At 46.2% G+C, this 22151-nt stretch overlaps 1 protein-coding gene across 1 annotated transcript; it reads left to right on the top strand.

The window, feature by feature from the left end:
• The first annotated feature begins 10293 nt into the window (after nt 1-10293).
• Trim40 (tripartite motif containing 40) lies at nt 10294-21538 on the top strand. The gene is made up of 5 exons (XM_008856062.1): nt 10294-10635; nt 20082-20177; nt 20811-21029; nt 21285-21307; nt 21472-21538. The coding sequence occupies exons 1-5, from the start codon at nt 10294-10296 to the stop codon at nt 21536-21538; spliced, it is 747 nt and encodes a 248-aa protein (XP_008854284.1).
• Nucleotides 21539-22151: the final 613 nt, after the last annotated feature.

Consider the following 22151-nt stretch of genomic DNA (forward strand, 5'->3'; position numbering starts at 1 on the left):
ACACACACACACACACACACACACACTAAATAAATGCTTTTAACAATGGAAGTGGCGGGCCGGAGAGATGTTCAGCGGTTAAGAGCACTGACTGCTCTTGCAGAAGACCTGGGTTCAATCCCCAGCACCTGCATGGCGGCTACAAACCGTCCTTAACTCCAGTTCCAGGGGAATCCAAAGCCCTCTTCAGACCTCCATGGCATTGCACAACATGGGACATGCAGGCAATACATTCGAACACATAAATTAAAAATAATAAATTTTAAAAAATGGAAGTGGCAAGCTGCCTAAGCTCTTGCGACAGGAAAAAGCTTTATCAAATTCATTACACTATGCCATAAATATAATTTAGATTCAACTCTAATAAGTTGGTAAATTTGTTTCTGTTGGTGTATCCCATGATATTAAGGGGAAAGTATTAAAAAATTAAATTATAAAGAAAAAAGAGTACCTTTTACATAAGAATGAATTTTTGCATGGTAAAATAAGATTTTTGTCCTGAGGTTAAATGACTGAATTTTCTAAAATGGAAAATAAAGATAAGAATAAAGTGGAGACCCTAAGAATATCACAAAAGGTCTAAGCAAGCTGCAGAGTGTTTAAAGATGGAACCTAAAGATAGAGTACATGCAATGATTAAAGGGCATTAAGATTCAGCCCAGCAGGATGGTTCAGCAGGAAAAGGTACCCGCCACCAAGCCCGATGGCCTGAGTTCAATGCCTGGGACCCACGTGGTGCGAGGAGAGCTGGCTTCCACAAGTCCTCTAACCTCCACAAGCCCCAAATAAATAAATAAATAATGTTATGTTATTTAGAAGAACAGGGCTCTAAGGACAATAACAAAGCCTTTACAGTTAATTCATTTTTGGCTAAATCAGTCCTTTTGTATTCAGACTAATTATAAACCTGAAAAAATGGTTACAAATAAGAATGCTCTGCAGGGCATGGCAACCCATACCGTTAGTCCCCGCACTTGGGAGGCAAAATCAAACTGAGTTTGAAGCTAGCCTGGTCTACATAATGAGTTCCAGACCAGCCAGGACTACACTTTAGACAACTAGATCCTGTAAAAAAAAATCTATAATATCAACATGAACATTTAAAGGGTCAAATGTAATATGTCATACCAGATGTTAGTAGATTGTCATGTGCTGTCTGTGCTTGTTGGGAGCTTTCTCTGAGAACAAGCAAGCATGTTTATTTCAAGTTTCCCTCCTCCAAGACTCCCTGCCCTGGGAAAGGCACCCTACCTCTGTAATGGGGAGAAAAGCAGACAGCAGGCAGCCGAGGGTGTTAAGAACACTGTGTCCTGGAGAACAGCTAGAAGGTCAACCATTGCCAGCAGAGGCTACCAGTGTTTACCCCGTGGCATATAACGCCCGTGGTGGGGAGAATCGGGAAGTTCATCTCTGGAGAGAATGCTCCGCTCTGCCTGGAAATCTCTCAACCAGCAACTCCGGGCTGACTACAGGCCTTCCTCGGCTATTTCTGGTGATGTTCTAGGCACCTCAAGGATGCTACCTGTTGTTTGTGCTCTTAGTTTGCTCCAGTCTCTGCTGGATGTTGTAAGCGCCTGATTTGATGGTGTTAATCTGCTTCCATCTGACATTTTGTTCTTTTCTCTCTTTTTTTTTTTTTTTTACATACTTATTTATCAGAGTCTGGTTCTAGGATCCACATATGAGGGAGAACATATGTCGATTTTTTTTCTGAGATTGTGTTACTTCACTTAGTATAACAGATTCTAGTTCCATCCATTTACCTGCAAATTTCATGATTTCATCTTTCTTTACTGCTGAGTAAAACTCCATCGTATATATGAACCACATTTTCATTATCCACTCATCAATTGAGGGACACCTAGGTTGCTTCCATCTCTTAGCTATTGTGAAAAGAGCAGCAACAAACATGGATGTACAAGTGTCTCTGCAATAGGACGAGTTCTTTGGGTATATGCCAAGGAGTGGTATAACTGGGTCAAATGGTAGGTTCATTTGTAGTTTTTTAAGAGTTCTCCATACTGCTTTCCATAGGGGTTGAACAAGTTTGCAGCCCCACCAGCAGTGGATGAGTGTTCCCCTTTCCCCACATCCCCTCCAACATTTGGTATCATTTGTTTTCTTGATCTTAGCCAGTCTGACTGGGGTAAGGTGAAATCTTAAAGTGGTTTTAATTTGCATTTCCCTGATTATTAGTGATGTCTCTTTTTTTTTTTCTTGCTACATACCTAGTAAACTCAATCAAAACTGAAAGTTCATATATCATAGGTCATTTTCTGTAAGGAATGCATTGGTTACTATTTGATCTTAATTTTAGGTCACAAGGGGCGAAGATGATTTTATGACTACATCCCAGCAGTAGTTCAATCTGCTTTGCCTGGGACAGTCCAGGCTTCACCTTTTCCTGATGTAAATATCAGTAGGACTTCCTTCTATCCTGAGAAGTGTCCACTCATAATTAGTCGTCACTCTGTTTATAGCAACTGCTGGAAGCCAAACACTTTCAGAAATATCACCCCTCCCAGGCCTTCCTATCTGTTTGCTTTAAGGCTGAATTAAAGTGGCTTTAATATTTAAGCATTTTATTTTGCTTTGCTGTTTGTTGTTTACTTGTTTGATATGGGTCTCACTATGTAGCTGAGAATGGCCTTGAACTTCTGATTCTCCTGCTTCTACCTCCCAAGTGCTGGGATGACAGGTGTGCAGCACCACCTCAGGTTGAGTGGATATTTCAAACTCTAGTGGTGCTGATGCAAAGCACAGCTCTCACCTCAAAGAGGTGCTTTATTATGAGCCAAACTCAAGTGACCATGGCCTGGGAACAAGAAATTAGGTGTCCCCAAATGACACACTCCACCATGGAGGTGGTCACATGAGAACTTTTTTCATTATAGAGCAAAGAACATCATCTGTCAAGGCATTTACCAAACATGCTGGTGGGGACCACAGGCAAGAGGGTTATTAACAAAGCAGGGAGATCTCTACTACAGGTTTTATATGTTATCAAATGACTTTCTTAGTTTTGAGTTGGAGGGAGGCTAGCATTAACTAACAATTCATTTTGAAGATTTTTTTTTCCTGATAGTCAGAGGCTGTTAGATCAGACAGTTAAAGGGACTAAAGATCAACTAAGATAATTTGGCACTGGATTTGCAACATTTCAACGCTCCATAATCAGGAAGTTCTAATCCATGATTGAATAGTGTAGAATCTTCAGCACAGTTATGGCTCTTTCCTGAGAATTTTATTTCACGGTGAGCTCCTAGTCTGACGCCAAAATAGTGCCACTTTGCAAGGGCTGAGGTCTTCAAAGAGAGGGCATGCTGTTTCTGAGGACTCTTAACTTCCAAGCACCTGTTTATAAAGCAGAGTTTAAACGAGAAACACCTGGGAAGAAAGACAATCAACAGGGATTTCCTCCATCCATGGCTAGTGGTCACCTCTGTGAGGCATTTTTTTAATTGCTAATTGACGTAGGAGAGGGCACTGCTGCATAAAAAACGACTAAGCAGGGCTGGAGAAATTGCTGCTCTTGCAGAGGACCTGGGTTTGGTTCCCAGCACCCACATATTGGCTAACAACCATCTGTAACTCCAGTTCCAGGAGATCCAACGGCCTCTTCTGGTCACCACCAGCACTGCACAACATGGACACACTTACATACATGTAGGCAAACAGTCATATACATAAAGTAAATAAATTAGAGCTTTTTTTAAAGAAAGGAAGCTGAGCAAGTCAGAGCAAGCAAGCCAGAAATCAGTGTTCCCCCATCATGGTGTTTTATCACAGCAACAAAAAGAAAACTTGAACACCCTCCAACTGCTTTCCCTCCCATCTCTTTTTGTTTATTTTTGGTTTTGGTTTTTGGAACTATTGTGTCCACGTAGTGCTGCCTATATGTACCTTGGTGTGGGGTCCAAAGGTGGATAGCACTCCCCCAAAGAGAAAGGACCATCCTCCCCCCAGCTGCCATCAACTGTCGAAAGTTCCTCAGTGAGGGGTGAGTCCCGGTGAGCTCCTCCCCCTTCATGCAGGAATGTTGACTGGCTTAATCATGCGCAGATCTTGTGCAGATACGTTATCTTCCTTCTCTTACACAGCTGCCCAGAAGCTATACACCAGGGAGTGACCAAAATTTGCAGTCCAGACACTCATCCTTTTTGATAAACAGCTTTAGAGTTGGATGTCTGGATTGTCATGGTGGAAGTAGGCTCAGTCTGTTACCACCTTTGGAGTGCTGCTATCCACCTTTGGACCTTGGGTGCTCCACTGACTGCTGTCTAATTTTATCCCCTCTCCTTTACGGTTGATCAGACGGTCCTGTTGGAACATAGTTCTATCACCCTATGCCTCCTTCATCACTTTCCAAGTCTGAAAGTCAGAAGACTGGAGACCCTAAACACCTTCAAGTTTCAGTCCCCTTCTAAATGATTTTAGAGTCTCAACTTTAAAAAAATAATTGTTGGGGCTGGAGAGATGGCTCAGCAGTTAAGAACACTGGTTGTTCTTGCAGAAGACCTGGGTTTGAATCCCAGCACCCACATGGCAGCTAACAACTGTCGGTAACTCCAGTTCCAGGTGATCCAAGAGACTCTTCTGTCCTCCTCGGGCATTTCACAACAGGGGTGCACTTACCTACATACAGGCAATACATACACATAAAAACAATAAACACAATATTTTTTAAATTGTTTAGTGTGTGTAGATGTGTAGGTGTGGATGTGCACCTGCCTCAGTGCACATGTGGAGGTCACAGGACAACTTGCAGAAGTCAGTTCCCCCCTTCCATCATGTGGGTCCCAGGAATTGAACTCAGGTCATCAGACTTGGCTGCAGGTGCCTTTACCCACTGAGCCATCTTGCTGGCCCAAGGATCTCCAGTCTTGAAGGGGGATGTTGCAGGATACTCCCTCCTGGTCAACTTTGGACCTCAGTAGAAAGGTAAACATCACAACTGCCCCTCCTTAGGGTTTAAAACGCCTTATGAAGGGGGCTGAAGAGATGGCCCAGCACTTAAGGGCACTTCCTGTTCTTCAAAGAACCTGAGTTTGATTCCCGGCAACCATGTAGGGTGGCTTAGAACTGCCTGTAACTCTAGCTCCAGGGGATCCACGCCATCTGCTGGCTTCAGAGAGCACCTGCACACAAACACATAAATGAAAATAAATCGTTTAAAAAAATAAAAGAAGCCAGGCGTGGTGATTCACATCTTTAATCCCAGCTCTCAGGAGGCAGAGGCAGATGGATCTCTGTAAGATTGAGGCCAGGCTGGTCTACATAGAGAGTACCACGCCTGCTGGGGCTACAGGGAGACACACTGTGTCAAAACTAAAAATAAATAAATAAATAAATAAATAAATAAATAAATAAATAAATAATAAATGAATGAAGTTGCTCTAGCTGGGCCTGTGGATCATCGATCTCCTGGCTGGATGATCACCTTGCAGGAAAGCTGACTCACCTGGCAACATGCTGCAGAAGGAAATGAAGGAATAATTATTCCGTAGAGACAATGCCCTTGTCCTCCCCGAAGCCCCTCTACATGGAGCTGCTTACTGAGCAGCTGCCACACAGCCTTGCTTAGCCTGCCCGCTTTTCTGAGTTCTGATTCAAAGAGCTTAACTATCCCTCTCTTCTCTTTCTGTCTCTCTAGCCAAAAGCCTAGGCATGTTTCCCTGACGCCCTGCGCCTTTCTCCTCCTCTGAAGCCCCGCCCTGCTGACACACTGTTGCTTACAGCCTCCATGGTCAAACACCAAGTCCAGACCCCAAGTCCAGAAGGCATGGCTTTCTCTCTTCCTCCACCCACCCCCTGGCAGCTACCTACAGTTACCTGCCTGCTCTGTTGTTTTTCTTCCAAATTCTAATAAAATGGTCCTCAAATTTCCTTTGGAGTCTCTTTTAAAATTCTTTATTAGTAACATTAAGAACCCAAAAGGGAATCCCAATTTCCCTGGTTATGTTACCAGAATTAAAAATTTTCCTCCAGAGGAAGCAGAATTATCTCAATATGCAAGAACAAAGGTTTCTACAACTAGCTGGAAATGGCATTACAGATGCAGCTTGACTTCAGTTTCAGAAAGGGGAAATACTCAAATTTATTCACATTTCGAATGTGACTAGATTTTTAGACCTCCACAAAAGCAAAAGGCCGAAGTAATGTAACAGAACGGAATTGGTCAACCCTAAAGGTCCATGTGCAAGGGTAGAGCATATTGTAGCCTAAACACCCAAAAGAAACAGCACTGGGTTCGATCCTCAGCATTACATAAACCCAGCGTGGTGGTGCGTGCCTATAATCCCAGTACTTGGGAAGTGGAGGTAGGAGGCTCTCGAGATCAAGGATCAAGGTCACCCTTAGCTACACAGAGAATTACACACCAGCTGGGTTACATGAGACTAAACGCACACACACACACACACACACACACACACAGACAGCTGGTGAAATAAATGACCATTGCGTGCTCAGTCCTAAATGGGACCTCTGTATCACCCCCTCCTGATCCTCCTGCCTCCACCTCCTGAATACTAGAATTACAGACAGTTGTTTTATTTCTGAGTCAAGGTCTTACTATGTTGCCCAGGCTGGCCTCTAGATCATGATCCTCTTGCCTCAATTTAATAAGTACTGGGATTACAGGTATGAGCCACCACTAGCAGCTGATTTTTTATTTGTTTACTTGCTTGCTTGCTTGCTTGCTTGTTGAGACAGCGTCTTATGTAGCCCAGGCTGGCCTCAAATTCACTGTGTAGCCAAGGTTGGCCTTGAACTCCTGATTCTCCAGCTTCCACCTTTCAAGTGCTTTTATGAGGACACACTGCCAGGCCTAGTTTATGCCATGCTGGGGATTGAACCCAGGACTTCATACATGCTAGGCAAGGCTCTATCAACTGATCTATACCCTGCTCCTAGCACAAAAGCTTCTAATTTGTTTTTTAATCTTTTTAAGATAGGGTCTCTCTATAGCCCTAGCTGTCCTGGAACTCACTATGTAGACCAGGCTAATCTATACCCTGCTCCTAGCACAAAAGCTTCTAATCTGTTTTTTAATCTTTTTAAGATAGGGTCTCTCTGTAGCCCTAGCTGTCCTGGAACTCACTGTGTAGACCAGGCTTAAAAGCTTCTAATTTTTAAAACCTGAAAGTATTCAATAGCTGCCCTCTGCAGTTCAGAAGTGAAAATTCAGTCTTGTCTTGGGAAACAGGGCCCACATGCTGTCTGCACAAAGGCAGCTGCTAAAACAACTGGGACGAAGGACCCACTCCACTGCCTGCTCGGGAAGAGTGGCAGGTAATTCAATCAGTTTAACTTGGAAAGTACAGTGAGTGGGACGAAGAGGTGACGGCCAAGGATGCGCAGAACGTAAATTCCATATGGAATCAAGACAGGAATAAAGGTCCAAACAGCACCAGGGCTCCGGGAGGTTCCAGGCCCTGTGTGGGGCCAACTTCAGGAGGAGAGCTGTGCTCTGAACCTGGGCCTGCCTTGGCAGCTCACCTCAGCCCACTGGGTGGGACCGTGACTCTGGACACGCAGGTCAATAAACCCACAGCCATATAGTTTCCCTGTGTCTTAAAAGAAATCAGGATACAGGAATTGGTAAAGGAATTGGTAAAGCCTCCCTGATGCTTTGTTTGGCCAAACCAGAGAGAGAAAGACTCTGGCTTCCATCTCTTCTAAAGCACTGTCAAGATTTTATAGCCTGGATGAAATGAAGGAAAAAGCACGTGCTGATTTAATAGTGGGAGAGGCTGGCAGAGCTGTATGAGGCCCCCCTGCAAGGCAGGTCTCCTCTCCTGGCACTAGGCTTCGGCCTGTCCCTCCCCCAGCATGAAGCTCCTGGGGAAACTTTTAATTATTTGATGTCCATTGCTTAAGTAGTCTGGTAGCCAAAGGAAGGGCACAAGTGTCTCTGCAGAGCTTCTTGTCTCCTGACAGGAGAACTATCAAAGAATGAGAAGGAGCCACCAGCCAAGGGAGGGAAGGGGAGCCACTAACAATGGAAGCTGTCAGCCATCAGTTTACACATGAGCTGAGAAAACACCACTGGGCTTTGTTTAAAACTGTCAATACAGTTTTAAAACTCAGAGTGACAGGGCTGGGGACGTCAGCTGGTAGAGCACTTGCCTGTATATGAAGCTCTAGGCTCTATCCCCAGTACTGCATAAAACTCAACATGATGGTTCACACCTGCAATCCCATACTTGGGAAGTAGAGGCAGGAAGATCCGAAGTTCAAAGTCATCCTTGGCTACAAAGAGAGTTCAAGGCCAGCCTGGGCTACATGAGACCCTGTCTCAAAAAATCAACCAACGGGGGGCCAGGTGTGGTGGCGCACACCTTTAATCCCAACATTCAGGAGGCAGAGGCAGGCAGGTCTGTATGAGTTCAAGGCCAGCCTGGTCTACACAGTGAGTTCCATGCCAGCCTGAGATAGCCACATAGTGAGACTTGGTCTAAAAACAAAAACAAAAGGAAACAAAACAAAGAAGAAACCTTGCTTCATTGCTCTTCTGTTGGGACCATTGTTAGGGTTGGCACAAGTGACTCAGGTTTTATTCTGACAACTTTCACATTTTTCTCCCAGGACTTCAGACTTTTGAAAGTGGGACTTAAGGTACCCAATACTAGGTTAGATTAAAAGGGGGGGAATGAAGCTGGGTGTGGTGGGGCACACCTTTGGTCCCAGCGCTTGGGAGGCAGAGGCAGGGGTATATCTGTGAGTTCAAGGCCAGCCTGGTCCACATAGTGAGTTCCAGGCCAGCTAGGGCTACGGGGAGACCCTGTCTCAAAAAGAGTGAAAAAAAAAGGGTAGGAAATAATAGAAAGGCATTGCCTTGCCTCCCTGATACAGAATGGGCAGCAGTCTGGAGAGGGAAGAGGAGGAGGAAGAGCAGAAGAAGGAGGAGGGAGGGAGGGAGGGAGGGAGAGAGGGAGGAGAGGAAAAGGAGGAGGAGGAAGAGAAGGAGGAAGAAGAGGAGAAGGAAGAGGAGGAGCCCTGCACAGAGCGTTAGTGAGGACCATCTTTGGCTGTGTCTGAGGATTATTTCCAAAGAGGCTTAAGGGAGAAGGGAAGCCACGATGCACTGTACCCTCAAACCGTGCCCCAAATTAAGCCCTTACGTTCCTTCTTATCAGGTTTTTGGTCACAGCAACAAGAAACTTTCCTACTGGTACCCCCAGCGATGATGCTGAGGCCAGCCTGACTGGAGGGAAGCTGGAGGACAGTGGTATGGATAGTGGATGCCCAACATCATCCAGTGTCATGGTCCTGTGATACCCTGATCCTGGGGTTTCACGAGCTGGGGTTCTTGGGGTTCTATCCTATGAGTCAACTCTCAAGTCCTATGAGATTTGCATTAAAGGCACCAAGACTTTGCTCTTTCCCATGAGCAAACATGTCACACCCTGCAGTAAGCTCACCTCCAAGTCAAAGGGATTTTCATTTTCCCAGTAATTCAGTGTTTCCAAGACAGGGCGCGTCTTGCCACCTTCCTCTAGTTTCATTGACACACGAGCATATATAATTGACACGATTCAAGAGAATCACCTACCTGCTGGTCTCCCCAGGTCTGGAGCCCCAGAAAAGGAACTGACATTGAAAATGATAAATTTGAGGAAGGCTGGTAAGAGAGATTGGGGGGGTGGGCAAGCAGAGAGTCACAGAGTTTAAGGAAGTGATGTGTAGGAAGGGAGCTTCCTTCCTTCCAGCATCTTTGGGGGTTGTTTGAAAGGAGGGGACGCTGGTCTCTATGCCGTGACTGCTATCTCTCTTGCTCTTTCACTGTGGTATATGCAATCTTGGAAAAGGTGCTGGTTAGGAAAAAGACTCTCTGGCAAGGTTCCAGTTTAAATAGTTGGTAGTGTCAAACAGTAGGGTGGGTCCTGCGGAACAGCACAGAGACTCAACCTGTCAGCTAGTTTCTCTTCTGGACATGACCCTGACACTGAAGCCTTTTACTGCAAACTGTAAAAAGATTCTGCAGGAAAAAAAAAAAACAAAAAAAAAAAAACTCAACAGAATTGGGGTTTGGATCACCTGCTTCGTTCTGATGAATAAAAATTAAAGAATATTTTTAAGTTCAGAAAAAGCCAAAAATAGAGGGTACAGGGCAATACTGAGCTGTTTCTGAAATTCCCACAGGACTGCGACTCCTCTGGCCCAGGCTGTGGAGTGAACAGCGGCCTGAGTCCTGTCTAGTCTGCTCCAGATCAGCTTCTACCAAGCTCTCTCTCCTGGGGCTGTGGGGCCTTTGGGAGACCAAGACAGGAGGCTGGTGAGGTACAGGCCATGGTCCCCCCACACAAGGACAACAGGGAGAACATTTGTCCCATCTGCCTGGAGCCCCTGAAGGAGCCGGTGAGCACCGACTGCAGACACCACTTTTGCCGTGGGTGCCTGACCCAGCATGTAGAGAAGGCCTCGGGGTCCGGGATCCTCAGATGCCCCGTCTGCAGGAAACCCTGCTCTGAGGGAGTCCTGGGAGAAGATTACATCTGCTACAGACACCAGAAGAGGGTACACTCGTTCTGTGAGATTAGCAAGTGTCTTCTGTGTGTGGACTGCCTCAAAGCCCCTGAGCACCAATCTCATCTTGAGCCCACCATTGAAAATGCCATCAGCCACTACAAGGTAAGGTAGTGCCACCCTGTCAGCCCCTGCTGCTGACTTCCTGAGCTACCCTCCTTCCTCCGCTGGGGACCTAGTGGAGGCTCAGTGACTGGCAACCTCCTTCGAGTCCTTTACGTCATCCTAGGTGGGATCCTGGTCTTTTCTTCCTTTTATTTTCTGTGTGTGAGTGTTTTGCCTAAATGTATCCATGTTGTGCAATACCTTTGGAGGCCAGAAGAGGATGTCAGATCTCCTGGAACTGGAGCTATGGACAGTTGTTAGCCACTGTGTGGGTGCTGGGAACTGAACCTGGGTCCTCTGCAAGAGCAGCCAGTGCTCTTAATCACTGAGCCAGCGCTCCAGCCCCATCCTGGTCTTTTCTTAGTGTCTTCCTAATGTTTGGGTTTCCAGGCCTCACAGTCTAGAAGGTGGTATGGCCACTGTGAGGGAAAAATTTCAAAAACCATGAGCCAGGATGTTCACTCATAAGATGCAGGATGAGGTCATGAAAACACCTTCTGCTCCCTGGTGAATGGTTCTAGAAGCTGGGCTAGAAATGAGATCAGGTTTCGACTATGCTCACAGTTATCCCCACAGAGATATGAAACTTGAAAACTTGTGCACGGTGCTCAGTTTCCCCGCCCTTCCCTTCCCCCTTTCCTTCCTTTATTTATTATGGTCATTGTTTCGTATTTATTTTTTTCTTATCAATGATTCATGCTCTTGGTAGTAATTCAGATAACATTGAAAAGTAAATTTTCAAAATTAAGAATCTTTTTTTCTGCGGCTGGAGAGATGACTCAGCAGTTAAGAACACTGATTGTTCTTGCAGAAGACCCGGGTTCGAATCCCAGCACCCACATGGCAGCTAACAACTGTCATAACTCCAGTCCCGGGGGATCTGACAGCCTCTTCTGTCCTCCATGGGCATTGCACAACACGGGCGCACTTACTTAACATGCAGGCGATACACGCATACACATAAAATAAAAATAATAAATAATTTTTTAAAATCTTTTTTCTGGGTCATTGAGATGGCTCAGAGGGTAAAGGTACTTGCCACCAAGTTTGACAACCTGAGTTCAATCCCAGGGACCCACATGGTAGAGGCAGAGAACTAAATCCTAAAAGTTGTACTCTGACCTCCACATGAAACAGTGACACGTACCCCCATTAAATAATTAATTAATTAAAGGTAATAAATGTAACTAAAAATAATAAAATCTTCCTTCCTGTCTTTTCCCATTCTCAATCTCCAAAAGAAACCAGCATTAGAATTTTTGTATATTCTTCCAGAAAATTGTGTGACTACCCTTTAAAGCACATTAGCCGGTGTGGTGGCGCATGCCTTTAGTCCCAGCACTTGGGAAGCAGAGGCAGGAGGATCTTTGTGAGTTCAAGCCCCGCCTGATCTACCTAGTGAGTTCCAGGACAGCTGGGGCTACAGGGAAACCCTGTCTCAAAAAGACCAAAAAAAAAAAAAAAAAACACATGAACACAGGCACATGCACACACACACACACACAGAGCTAGGCTGTAGATCAGCAGCAGAATGTCTGCCTTGCATGAATGGAGTTCAATTCCCCAGTACTGGAAAAATAATAATAATAAAACAACAACAACAAAAATACACAGAGGAGTTGATATTTATTTATTTATGCTGTGTGAATGCTGTGGGCACAAGCACCATTGTACGTGTGACAGAGCTAGGCTGTAGATCAGCAGGAGAATGTCTGCCTTGCATGAATGGAGTTCAATTCCCCAGTACTGGAAAAAAATAATAATAAAACAACAACAACAAAAATACACAGAGGAGTCGATATTTATTTATTTATGCTGTGTGAATGCTGTGGGCACAAGCACCATTGTACGTGTGACAGTCGGAGCAGCTTTGCGAAAGTGGTTCTCTCCTTCCACCACGTGGGTCCAAGGATCAAACTTGGGTGCTGGGCTTGGTGGCAGCCACTTCCATGGGTTTAGCCATCCTGCTGGTCGCCTCTATTTTTTTCTATATCTTGTTTTTATTATCTAAAAATATGCTTTGGCTGGGTATGATGGCACATGCCTTTAATCCCAGCACTCTAGAGGCAAAGGCTGGTGGATCTCTATAAGGTTGAGGCCGGCCTGGTCTACACAGGGAGTTCAGACCAGCCAGAGCTAATAGTGAGACCCGGTCTCAGAAAATAAATAAAATAAATTTAATAAAGATATGTTTTGGACAGCTTGTTCCATCAGTATACCTGGATCTTCTGTACACCTTTCAACAAGTGTACTGAATTCAGTTCTATGAACGGGCTACAAGTTAGGAAACTGGATTATTTACAAATTATTGTTTTGCAGTTACACAGAATGTTAAGATGAATATATTTTTGGGTTTTTTAAATTTATTTTTGAGATAAGGTCTCCCTATAGTCCCACCTGGCCTGGAACTCACTATGTAGACCAGGCTAGCCTCAACCTCACAGAGATCTGCCTGCCTCAGCCTCCCAAGTGCTGGGGTTAAAGGCATGTGCCACTGCGCCCGGCTTGGTGAATATTCTTTAACATATATTTTGGAGAAGTTAAAATATCCAAAGTATTTTGATGAAAATATATGATGATAGGAATCCAGCAAAGTGCCCCACCACACAGATTCTGTCCTGTTCTGTTACTCTGTACATCCAACCAGTGTACCAAAGCTCCTTTTCTTCTTCCTCTTCCTCCTGCTCTTCTCTTTCCTCTTCTTTCCTCCCTTCCTCCCCCCCTCCTCCTCCTGCTCCTCCTCCTCCTCCCACTTCCCCTGCTACTCCCCGCCCCCAGTACTGAGGATTGAGCCTATGGTTTCATGCTTGCAAGGTAAGTATGCTATGCTAAATACCCAGTCCTCCTTTTTTTATTTGGAGACAAGATTTTGCTAAGTTGCTCAGTTAGCCTTGAACTAGCTCTGTAGCTGAGATAAGCCTTGAACTTCTGATCCTCCCACTCAGCCTCTGGAGTAGCTGGGGTTGCAGGCCTATGCCACCAGACCTGACATACTAAAAGCCATTTTAAACACTGTACATTTGCAATGCAGGTGAGTTATTTATTTATTATTTATTTATTTATATTTTATGTGTGTGAGTATTTTGCCTGTGTATATGTGTGGTGGTTTGAATGAGAATGTCCCCCATAGGCTCCAAGTGTTTGGACATTTTGTCCCCAGCTGGTGGCGCTGTTTTGGGAGGTCTTAGAAGATGTAGCCATGCTGGAGGAAGCACGTCACTAGGGTGGGCTTAGAGCACTCTTAAGCCTTGCCAGAGCTCCAGTCGCTCTCTTGCTTCCTGTGCCTGTGTGATGATGTGAGAGCTTAACTTCGGCTCCTCCTCCAGCCACCTCTGCCACCACGCCTCCCCACCATGATGGACTGACTCCTGCCCCTTTGTAACCATAAGCACAAAGAAACTGTTCCTTTTATAAGTTCCTTTGGTCATGGTGTTTCTATCACAGCAACAGAAAAGTAACTAATACAGTATGTAAGTGTACCAGATACATGCAGTGGCCATGGAAGCCAGAAGAGGTCACAGAATCCCCTGGAATGATTGTGAGCTGCCCAGTGTGGGTGCTGGGAACTGAACCTGGGTACTCTGCAAGAGCAGCCAGTGCCCTTAACCACTGGGCCACCTCTCCAGCCCCAATATGAGTGGCTTTTGTTATTTGTTTTGTCTTTGTTTTCTGTTTTTAAATTTATTTATTTTTATTTTATGTGTATGAGTGTTTTCCCTGTATGTATATAAATGCACCCATGACATGCAATGCCCACGGAGGCCAGAAGAGGGCATCTGATCCCCTGGAACTGTGGGTACTGGGAATTGAAACTAGGTCCTCCGCAAGAGGGCCTCACTCTAGCCTAGGTTGCTCTGGAACTCGTGGCAATCCTCCTGCCTTAGCCTCTCGAGTGTTGGGACTGCAGATGTAATCATACGTACCTTTGCTTTTCTCACGGTTTTCTGCTGCCTCAGAACTTTTTGCCAGGCTCACCTCTCCAACCTTAGCCTTTTCTTTCTGTCTTTTTCTTTCTTTCTGTTTTTTGTTTGCTTGCTTTGGATTTTGTTGTTGTTTTCTTTTCGTTTTGTTTTGTTTGTTTTGTTTTTTGAGACAGGGTCTCCCTGTAGTCCCAGCTGTCTTGAACTTGCTGTGTAGACCAGGCTGGCTTGGATCTCACAGAGATCTCTGCCTCTCCAGTGCTGGGATTAGCCCAACTAGAACTGCATAATCTTTGAATAAGAAAGATTATTGCTCAGCAGATTCAAACTTTAAGTACATAAAGCTGCAGATGCTGTGGTGGACATCAAAGCTGACCCCTCCTCCCACTGCCCTGCACATGCTGATGTGTCAGGTACCATATGTACACACACACACACACACACACACACACACCATGGTGTCTTTCTGTCCAATAATGAAGGCTGAATTGTTTTTCTTTCTTTTTTCTTTTCCTTGGGTGTTGGCATTTGAACCCAGGGCCTTGAACATGCTAGGCAAGTGTTCTATCACTGCACCACTTCCCCAGCCCTATGGGCCAGTTTTTAACATCTTTAGAGCATTGTTACGGTATAGAATGAGAAACAAGGATGTCTAGACTTTTCCTTCTGTCCAATAATGAAGGCTGAATTGTTTTTCTTTCTTTTTTCTTTTCCTTGGGTGTTGGCATTTGAACCCAGGGCCTTGAACATGCTAGGCAAGTGTTCTATCACTGCACCACTTCCCCAGCCCTATGGGTCAGTTTTTAACATCTTTAGAGCATTGTTACGGTATAGAATGAGAAACAAGGATGTCTAGACTTTTTTTTTTCTGAGACAGAGTTTCCCTGTAGCCCCAGCTGGCCTGGAACTTGCTCTGTAGACCAGGCTGGCCTCAGTCTCACAGAGATCCACCTGCCTCTGCCTCCCGAGTGCTGCAAATAAAGACATGTGACTCCACACCTGGCCGGGCGCCTAGATTGAAAGTGAAAGTAGAGAAATAATTCCACAGGTTCGAAGAGCAGCGTTCTGCCCGAGTGCCCTACCCACCAGGTGTACGGTCAACAGACGAGGGGGTGAGTCAGGTGTGAGAGGACAGGTCCAGTCTGCCCCTGAATGATCAACTGTCTGCGATTTCTGCAGGATGTCACGTCGAGGGCTGGAGGAAGTACAGAGGTGATTCATGGTTATTGACTTCAAGACCAAGGTTAAGTAACGACAGGAAATATAGAACAAATAAATCATAACATTTGTCCGTTTAGGGGAAACACAATGAGTGTGTCCTGCATGCACGTAACAGAATCAGCTGCAGTTAATATGGAAGGCAGACGAGAAGTCAGATGAACCACTAGTTTCATCCAGGAAGAAAACCACAGGAGTCTGAGAGGGAGGTTATGTGTGTTCGTGTTACTGTGATGGGCCAGGGCCTGTGGGAGGTGACGCTGAAGCTGAGAGCCAGAGGAGGACTGGACTAGCACCGAGACTGGGGGTCGGAGCAGATAGAGAGGCCTAGTCCAGAGAAGTCTTGTCGCATTTGGACATTATAATCAGAGGTTTCTTTTTAATTATTTTATTCTTTTATCTGTTTTTTATCTTTTTGAGACAGGGTCTCCCCGTAAGTCCAGGTGGCCTAGAACTCACAGAGATTCACCTGCCTCTGCCTCCCAAATGCTGGGATTAAAGGCATGTACCACCACACCTGGCTCTTTTATTACTTTTTTAGGTTAGGTACTAAGAAACAGGTTTGGGGCCTGGCATGGTAGCCTACACCTTTAATCCCAGCACTTAAAAGGCAGAGACAGAGCTCTGTGAGTTTGAAGCCAGCCTGGTCTACATAGGGAGTCCCAGGTCACCCAGAGCTATATAGTGAGACCCTATCTCAAAAAACAACAGGGAACAGGGGCCCAGAGAGGTGCTCAGCAGTTAAGAGCACTGATTGCCCTTGCAGAGGACCCAGGTTCGATGCCTAGCATCCACATGGCGGCTAACAACCGTCCTTAACTCCAGTTCCAGGGGCTCCAACACCCTCCTCTGACCTCAAAAACCGCTGGATGACACAGGTGCACTTACATACATGCAGGCAATACACTCATACACATAAAAAGTACATAAAATAAAGAATACATAAAACAAAACAAACACCATAAAGTAATAAGCTTCGTTGTGGTATTTTCACACCTTTGTGTTACTGTCCTTTTTTCTGGTTCACTGTCATCCCACATGTCCTCTGCCCACCTCTGGCTGGTCCCCTTCCTCCCCCAAGTGGCCCCCCTCTGTTCTTTGTCCTGTGCATTCTGTCACCCCCTCTTCACCTCTCTCCCTTATCTCTCCCTCCCCTCGTATGATCCATTTTCTAGTTTCATGACGTAGAGTCTGAAATGAAGGCATCTATGGACAGATTAGAAGTGGGGTGTGGGAATGAGGAAATTGAGGGTGCCTCGTGAGTTTGCTGCTGTGAATGATAAGGACTAGGGAGAACAGGTTTGAGTGAATCACCAATTTCCCTTGGGCCGGTGAAGTCCAAGACCAGATACATCAAGAGCAGATCTTACTTGTGCAGTTGGCTATCAACTCTGATCTTCACAGAATGTCTTAGGTAGATCCTAGATCCAGTAGATGGGATCCTAGATCCAGTAGATGGGATTCAGATCCAAGAGAAGAGAGCACTAGCCTCAGGAGAGTCAGGAGAGGTCCTGGGCACATCCTGGGGAAGCCATCATCGCCCTACACGGCAGAGCACCCACAGGGGAGATACGGACGGTGCTGTCCCAGTGCCAAGATTACTGAAGCAGTAACAGTGGACCCACAGGCATCCACAGAGGAATGCAGGCGGGCAGGGCTGGAAGGCGGAGGCCTCCTGCTTGCATGCCTCAGGGGAACAGAAGCTGCCTGTGTAGAGGTTTGCATGTCCTCTGGAGAGGTCCTGGGCACATCCTGGGGAAGCCATCATCGCCCTACACGGTAAAGCACCCACAGGGGAGATACAGACGGTGCTGTCCCAGTGCCAAGAGTACTGAAGCAGTAACAGTGGACCCACAGGCATCCACGGAGGAATGCAGGCGGGCAGGGCTGGAAGGCGGCGGCCTCCTGCCTGCATGCCTCAGGGGAACAGAAGCTGCCTGTGTAGAGGTTTGCATGTCCTCAGAGGTTTTCATGTCCTCAGTGACACCTGGGGAAGGAAGAGCCGTGGATGGAGCAGACAGGGGTGCAAAATGTGAAAAGTTAGGACATGTGGTACAGTTCCTGCTGTGAAGCTCCCAGGAAACCTGGCGAAGCTGGGTCGGCAGGCAGCGGTGAGCACCTCTCTCTGCTCTGAAATAAATGATCTAAGATACGTCAGGAGGGCCTGAGGGCGGTGCTGCGTTCACACAGGACAGCGGAAAAGTAACAGAGGAACAGGGGAAAGCATTGGCAGTATCTGTAGGGTGGTGGTGGACCCTGTGTGCAAGATAACAGCATTTTGAAATGTGTTCTGTAGAGTGAACATTTAAACTGTGTCCTTTTAAAGGACTGTGTGATCTCTAACTGTATCCCAGGAGAGTGAGATGTCTGGATTCCCACAGTTCCATTTGTACACTGTTTCCTTCCCCAGTGGCCAGGGCCGGTGCCCCGCACATCCTGCGTTTGCTGGTTGAATGTGTGGGGCTGTTCAGCTCTGCTCCTAGTGGTCACCGTCTCTGTCAGGTAACACACTGTTAGTCATTGTTTAACCTGCAGCTTCCTGATTCTGTTGTGTCCTTTCTTTTTGTTGCAATTTAAATATTTTAAATTTAAAAATCAGTACTATTATTTAAAAATATATTCTACATAGGGAGTGCCGGGCCAGTTGGGGCTACAGGGAGACCCTGTCTCAAAAAGACCAAAAGAAAGAAAAAACGCTGGCTGCTCTTGCAGGCGACCTGGGTTCGGTTCCCAGCACCTACATGGTGGCTAGCAACCGTCTGTAACTCCAGTTCCAGGGGATCCAACGCCCTCTTCTGACCTCCACAGGCATTGCATGCATTCATAAGGTGCACTTACATGCATGCAGGCAAGACACATGCATATAAAAAAGTAAATGAATTTTTAAATTTTATTTATGTATTTGTTTAGACAGGGTCTCACTGTGTAGCCTTGGTTGCCCTAGAAATCCCCATATAAATCAGGCTGGCCTTGAATTCACAGAGATACACTTGGCTCTGTGCTAGAATCAAAGGTGTGCACCACCACCCGGCCTTTCCCTGGGAGTGGACCTCACGTCACTCCAGCTCTACCACCACAGACATTGCTGTGCTGTGCTCAAGGTCCTACAGCCCAAGGTGGGAATTCCCATGATGCTTACCCAGGAACAGGACCATGGGTCACACAGGCCCTTGTTGACCTGAACCCTCATCTGAGTGGCTGTGCAAGCAAGCGATACACCTGTGCCCATGGTTATTATCCAGCTGTCCGGGTTTTGTTAATCTGATGGGTACCCAGCAACACCAAATTGCTGTGTTTATTACCACATAATCTCTGGTCAGTTTGGGCATTTTATTCACATGGACCTTAGTAGTCTCCTCTGCTCTCTCTTCTGTAAATTAATTGTTCAGATTCCTTGCAAATTGTTCTGTGGAGCTCCTGTGTCTGTTGACCTGCAGGCTGTCTTTTATCTTTTGTAGACACAAGCCTCTTGCTGGTTTGGACAGAACAGTCATCTCCTGATCTGTCGCTTCTCTATTAATTTTGTCCATGGTGCTGTTTCTCAACAGAAATAATTTTAATGCAATTAAATCCAAATGGATTTACCCATTTCCATTGTGGATTGTGGTTTTAAGGTAGTTAAGACATGATTTTCCAGCCCCTACTCAGACATTATTTTCTATTAATTCCATATTTTATTTATTTTTCATCTTTATAATTTCAAATTTTATTTATTTATTTTGTTAGTTAATTTTTGTGGGGTTTTTTGTTGTTTTGTGTGTGTGTGTGTGTGTGTGTGTGTGTGTGTGTTTTGAGACTGGGTCTCACTATGTAGCCTGGCTGGACTACAACTCACTATGTAGACCAGGCTGGCCTTAAACTCACAGAGGTCCACCTTCCTCTGCCTCCTAAATGCTGAGATTAAAGACATGCATTGCCACACCAAGCTTAAGTGTCTACTTTTTATTTTTTGTTTTTATTTATTTATTTTATGTGCATGAGTGTATTGCCTGCATGTGTGTAAGTGTACCATGTCATGCAATGCCTACAGAGGTCAGAAGATGACGTCAAATCCCCTGGAACTGGAGTTACAGATGGTTATTACCCACTATGTGGGTGCTGGGAATCAAACCTGGGTCCTCTGCAAGAGCAGCCAGTGCTCTTAACCACTGAGCCATCTCTCCAGCCCCAGCCCCAGGTGTCTACTTTTAGACAAGATTTTATATTAGCTTCACACTGAGACCAAGACCCCATCATGTTCTGTGGAGGGTCCCCCAGTAGGCACCACCTCGCCCCCAGTCTGACAAGCATCTGTGTCTGTCTCTTTAGGAACGACTTAACCGCAGAAGCAGGAAGCTCAGAAAGGACCTTGGGGACCTCCAGAGACTCAAGGCTCAGAAAGAGGAGAGGCTGCAGGCTCTGCAGGTGGGCATCTGAATCGCAGGGAGGATGTGGTATCCTGAAGGACCTCTTTTCCTCCTTTAGAGTTGTTTGTCCTTGCATCAACCTCTCAGGGAGTGATGGCTATACCCACGAAAACCTGAGTGTTGGGCTTAGCATTGGGGTTTGTGAACAGAATGACTCAAGGTGGGTATTCTGTCTTCATGAAAATCATTCCTATTCTCCCTGGTGCTTGGTGAGAATCAAAGCAGATAGCTGAAAATTACTACACAAATCACAAGGCTCCATCCTGTCCCTGACAGTCACCTTTCTATCCCTCTTCCTCACTTGAGTGAGCCCTCGCCTCACCCAAGAAGTTAAAAGTAGACAGTGAGAGAATATAGTGTGTGTGTGTGTGTGTGTGAGAGAGAGAGAGAGAGAGAGAGAGAGAGAGAGAATGGACAAGACCCAACATCTGTAGATATGCATGGGACTGTGAGGTAGAAGGGAGGTATCCTGCCTGTGTGAAGAGCCCAGCTGCCATGTGGTGGCTGGTAAGGCCAGGCTGTGAGGGAAGAAAAGAGGAGGGTCCACATTCCCACCCAGCTGGTCACTGCACAGAGAGCCAGGAAGGAGCCCTGTGACACAGTCTCAGGAACCTCTTTTCCATGGTTTCAGGTGGACTGGAGGAGCCACAGGCTGAAGGCTGAGCTGAAGAGCCAGGACCAGACCAAAGGACAGCTGCAGGACCACCCTCAGCAGCAGCTGGACCAGCAGGAGGACCTGCCAGCAGAGGTGGCCAAGATCCTTGACCTGACTGAGGCAGCCACGCAGTTCAGTGTGCTGGTTGCTGATGTGGAGAGGAGAGCCAAGGAGCTGGATGCCGGGACTCTGAAGGTGCGTTCCTGAGGCAGCCCTAAAAGAATGGTCCTCCCTGAATAGTATGCAGCCCCACTCTGGGAAGTGTAAGGGAGGCGCTCCTGGGATATGTGTTAACATGTATGTATTGGGTGGGTTGGGGGTAACTTGTCCAAGGCCACATCATGATGCCCTCCACCTCCCATGATGACACACCTTCAAGTGTGTGCTATAATGGGGATTTGATGGCAGGAACCTGAGAACCAACTGTGATTGTTACTCTTTCTCTCCCAGGATGCCAGCGACTTACTGAACAGGTACGAGCCCCCCATCCTCCCTTCCATGCATGCTAACACATGCAGACCCACATGACATGGATGTGCATATGGGCTTCATCAAGGTCAAGGAGACCCACTTTGTATTTCCATATTACATGGCCAGCGAGTGCGTAGTGAATTTGTAAAGGATCCTTTGTTTGTAGGAGTGCACCAAAGAAATTAGAAGGACTCCTCTCTCATCTTCTTCCAACCAGTCCAACCTTCAGTTAGTCACCGTGTGTCCTCGTCCCCACAGCAATCATCTGATACCTTAACCTCTGACACCTGGACACAGTCTCCTTCCTGAACCAGGCAAGCGCTTATGGCCCCCAACTGTGATGGTCAGACATGTCGGATCTCCATCATCCCCAGGGTTATTTGCACCATCCCCATATTGCCTGTAAACTGTCAGTAGCACCCACAGCCCACAGTCTCTGATCCTCCTGCCTCTACCTACTGAGGTCTGGGATTACAGGTATACACTACCACACCTGGCTGCTCTCTTCAGTTAAACAGGTTGCGGCGACAGCTCAGTGGTGAAGCCCTTGCCGTGGGAGTATGAGGTCCCGAGTTCAGACCTCTACAATCCATCTAAAAGCTGGGTAGGTGTGCTATCCACCTGTAATTCCAGCACTGGGGATGAGGAGCGGGAATCCAGACAACCAGCTAGCTAGCTAGAGCTGTAATGCTCTAGGTTCGGTGAGAGACTCTGCCTCAATAAATAAAGTAGAGAAAGGCAGGTGACATCAACCTCCAGCCTTCACATGCACACACACACATGAAAACACACATATGCACATGACACACATATACACATACTCCCCAAAAGAAAAAGGCATACACC

The sequence above is a fragment of the Nannospalax galili genome, unplaced genomic scaffold, assembly GCF_000622305.1.
Source record: "Nannospalax galili isolate Female #2095 unplaced genomic scaffold, S.galili_v1.0 scaffold3052, whole genome shotgun sequence".
In the NCBI taxonomy this organism is placed as follows: Eukaryota; Metazoa; Chordata; class Mammalia; order Rodentia; family Spalacidae; genus Nannospalax; species Nannospalax galili.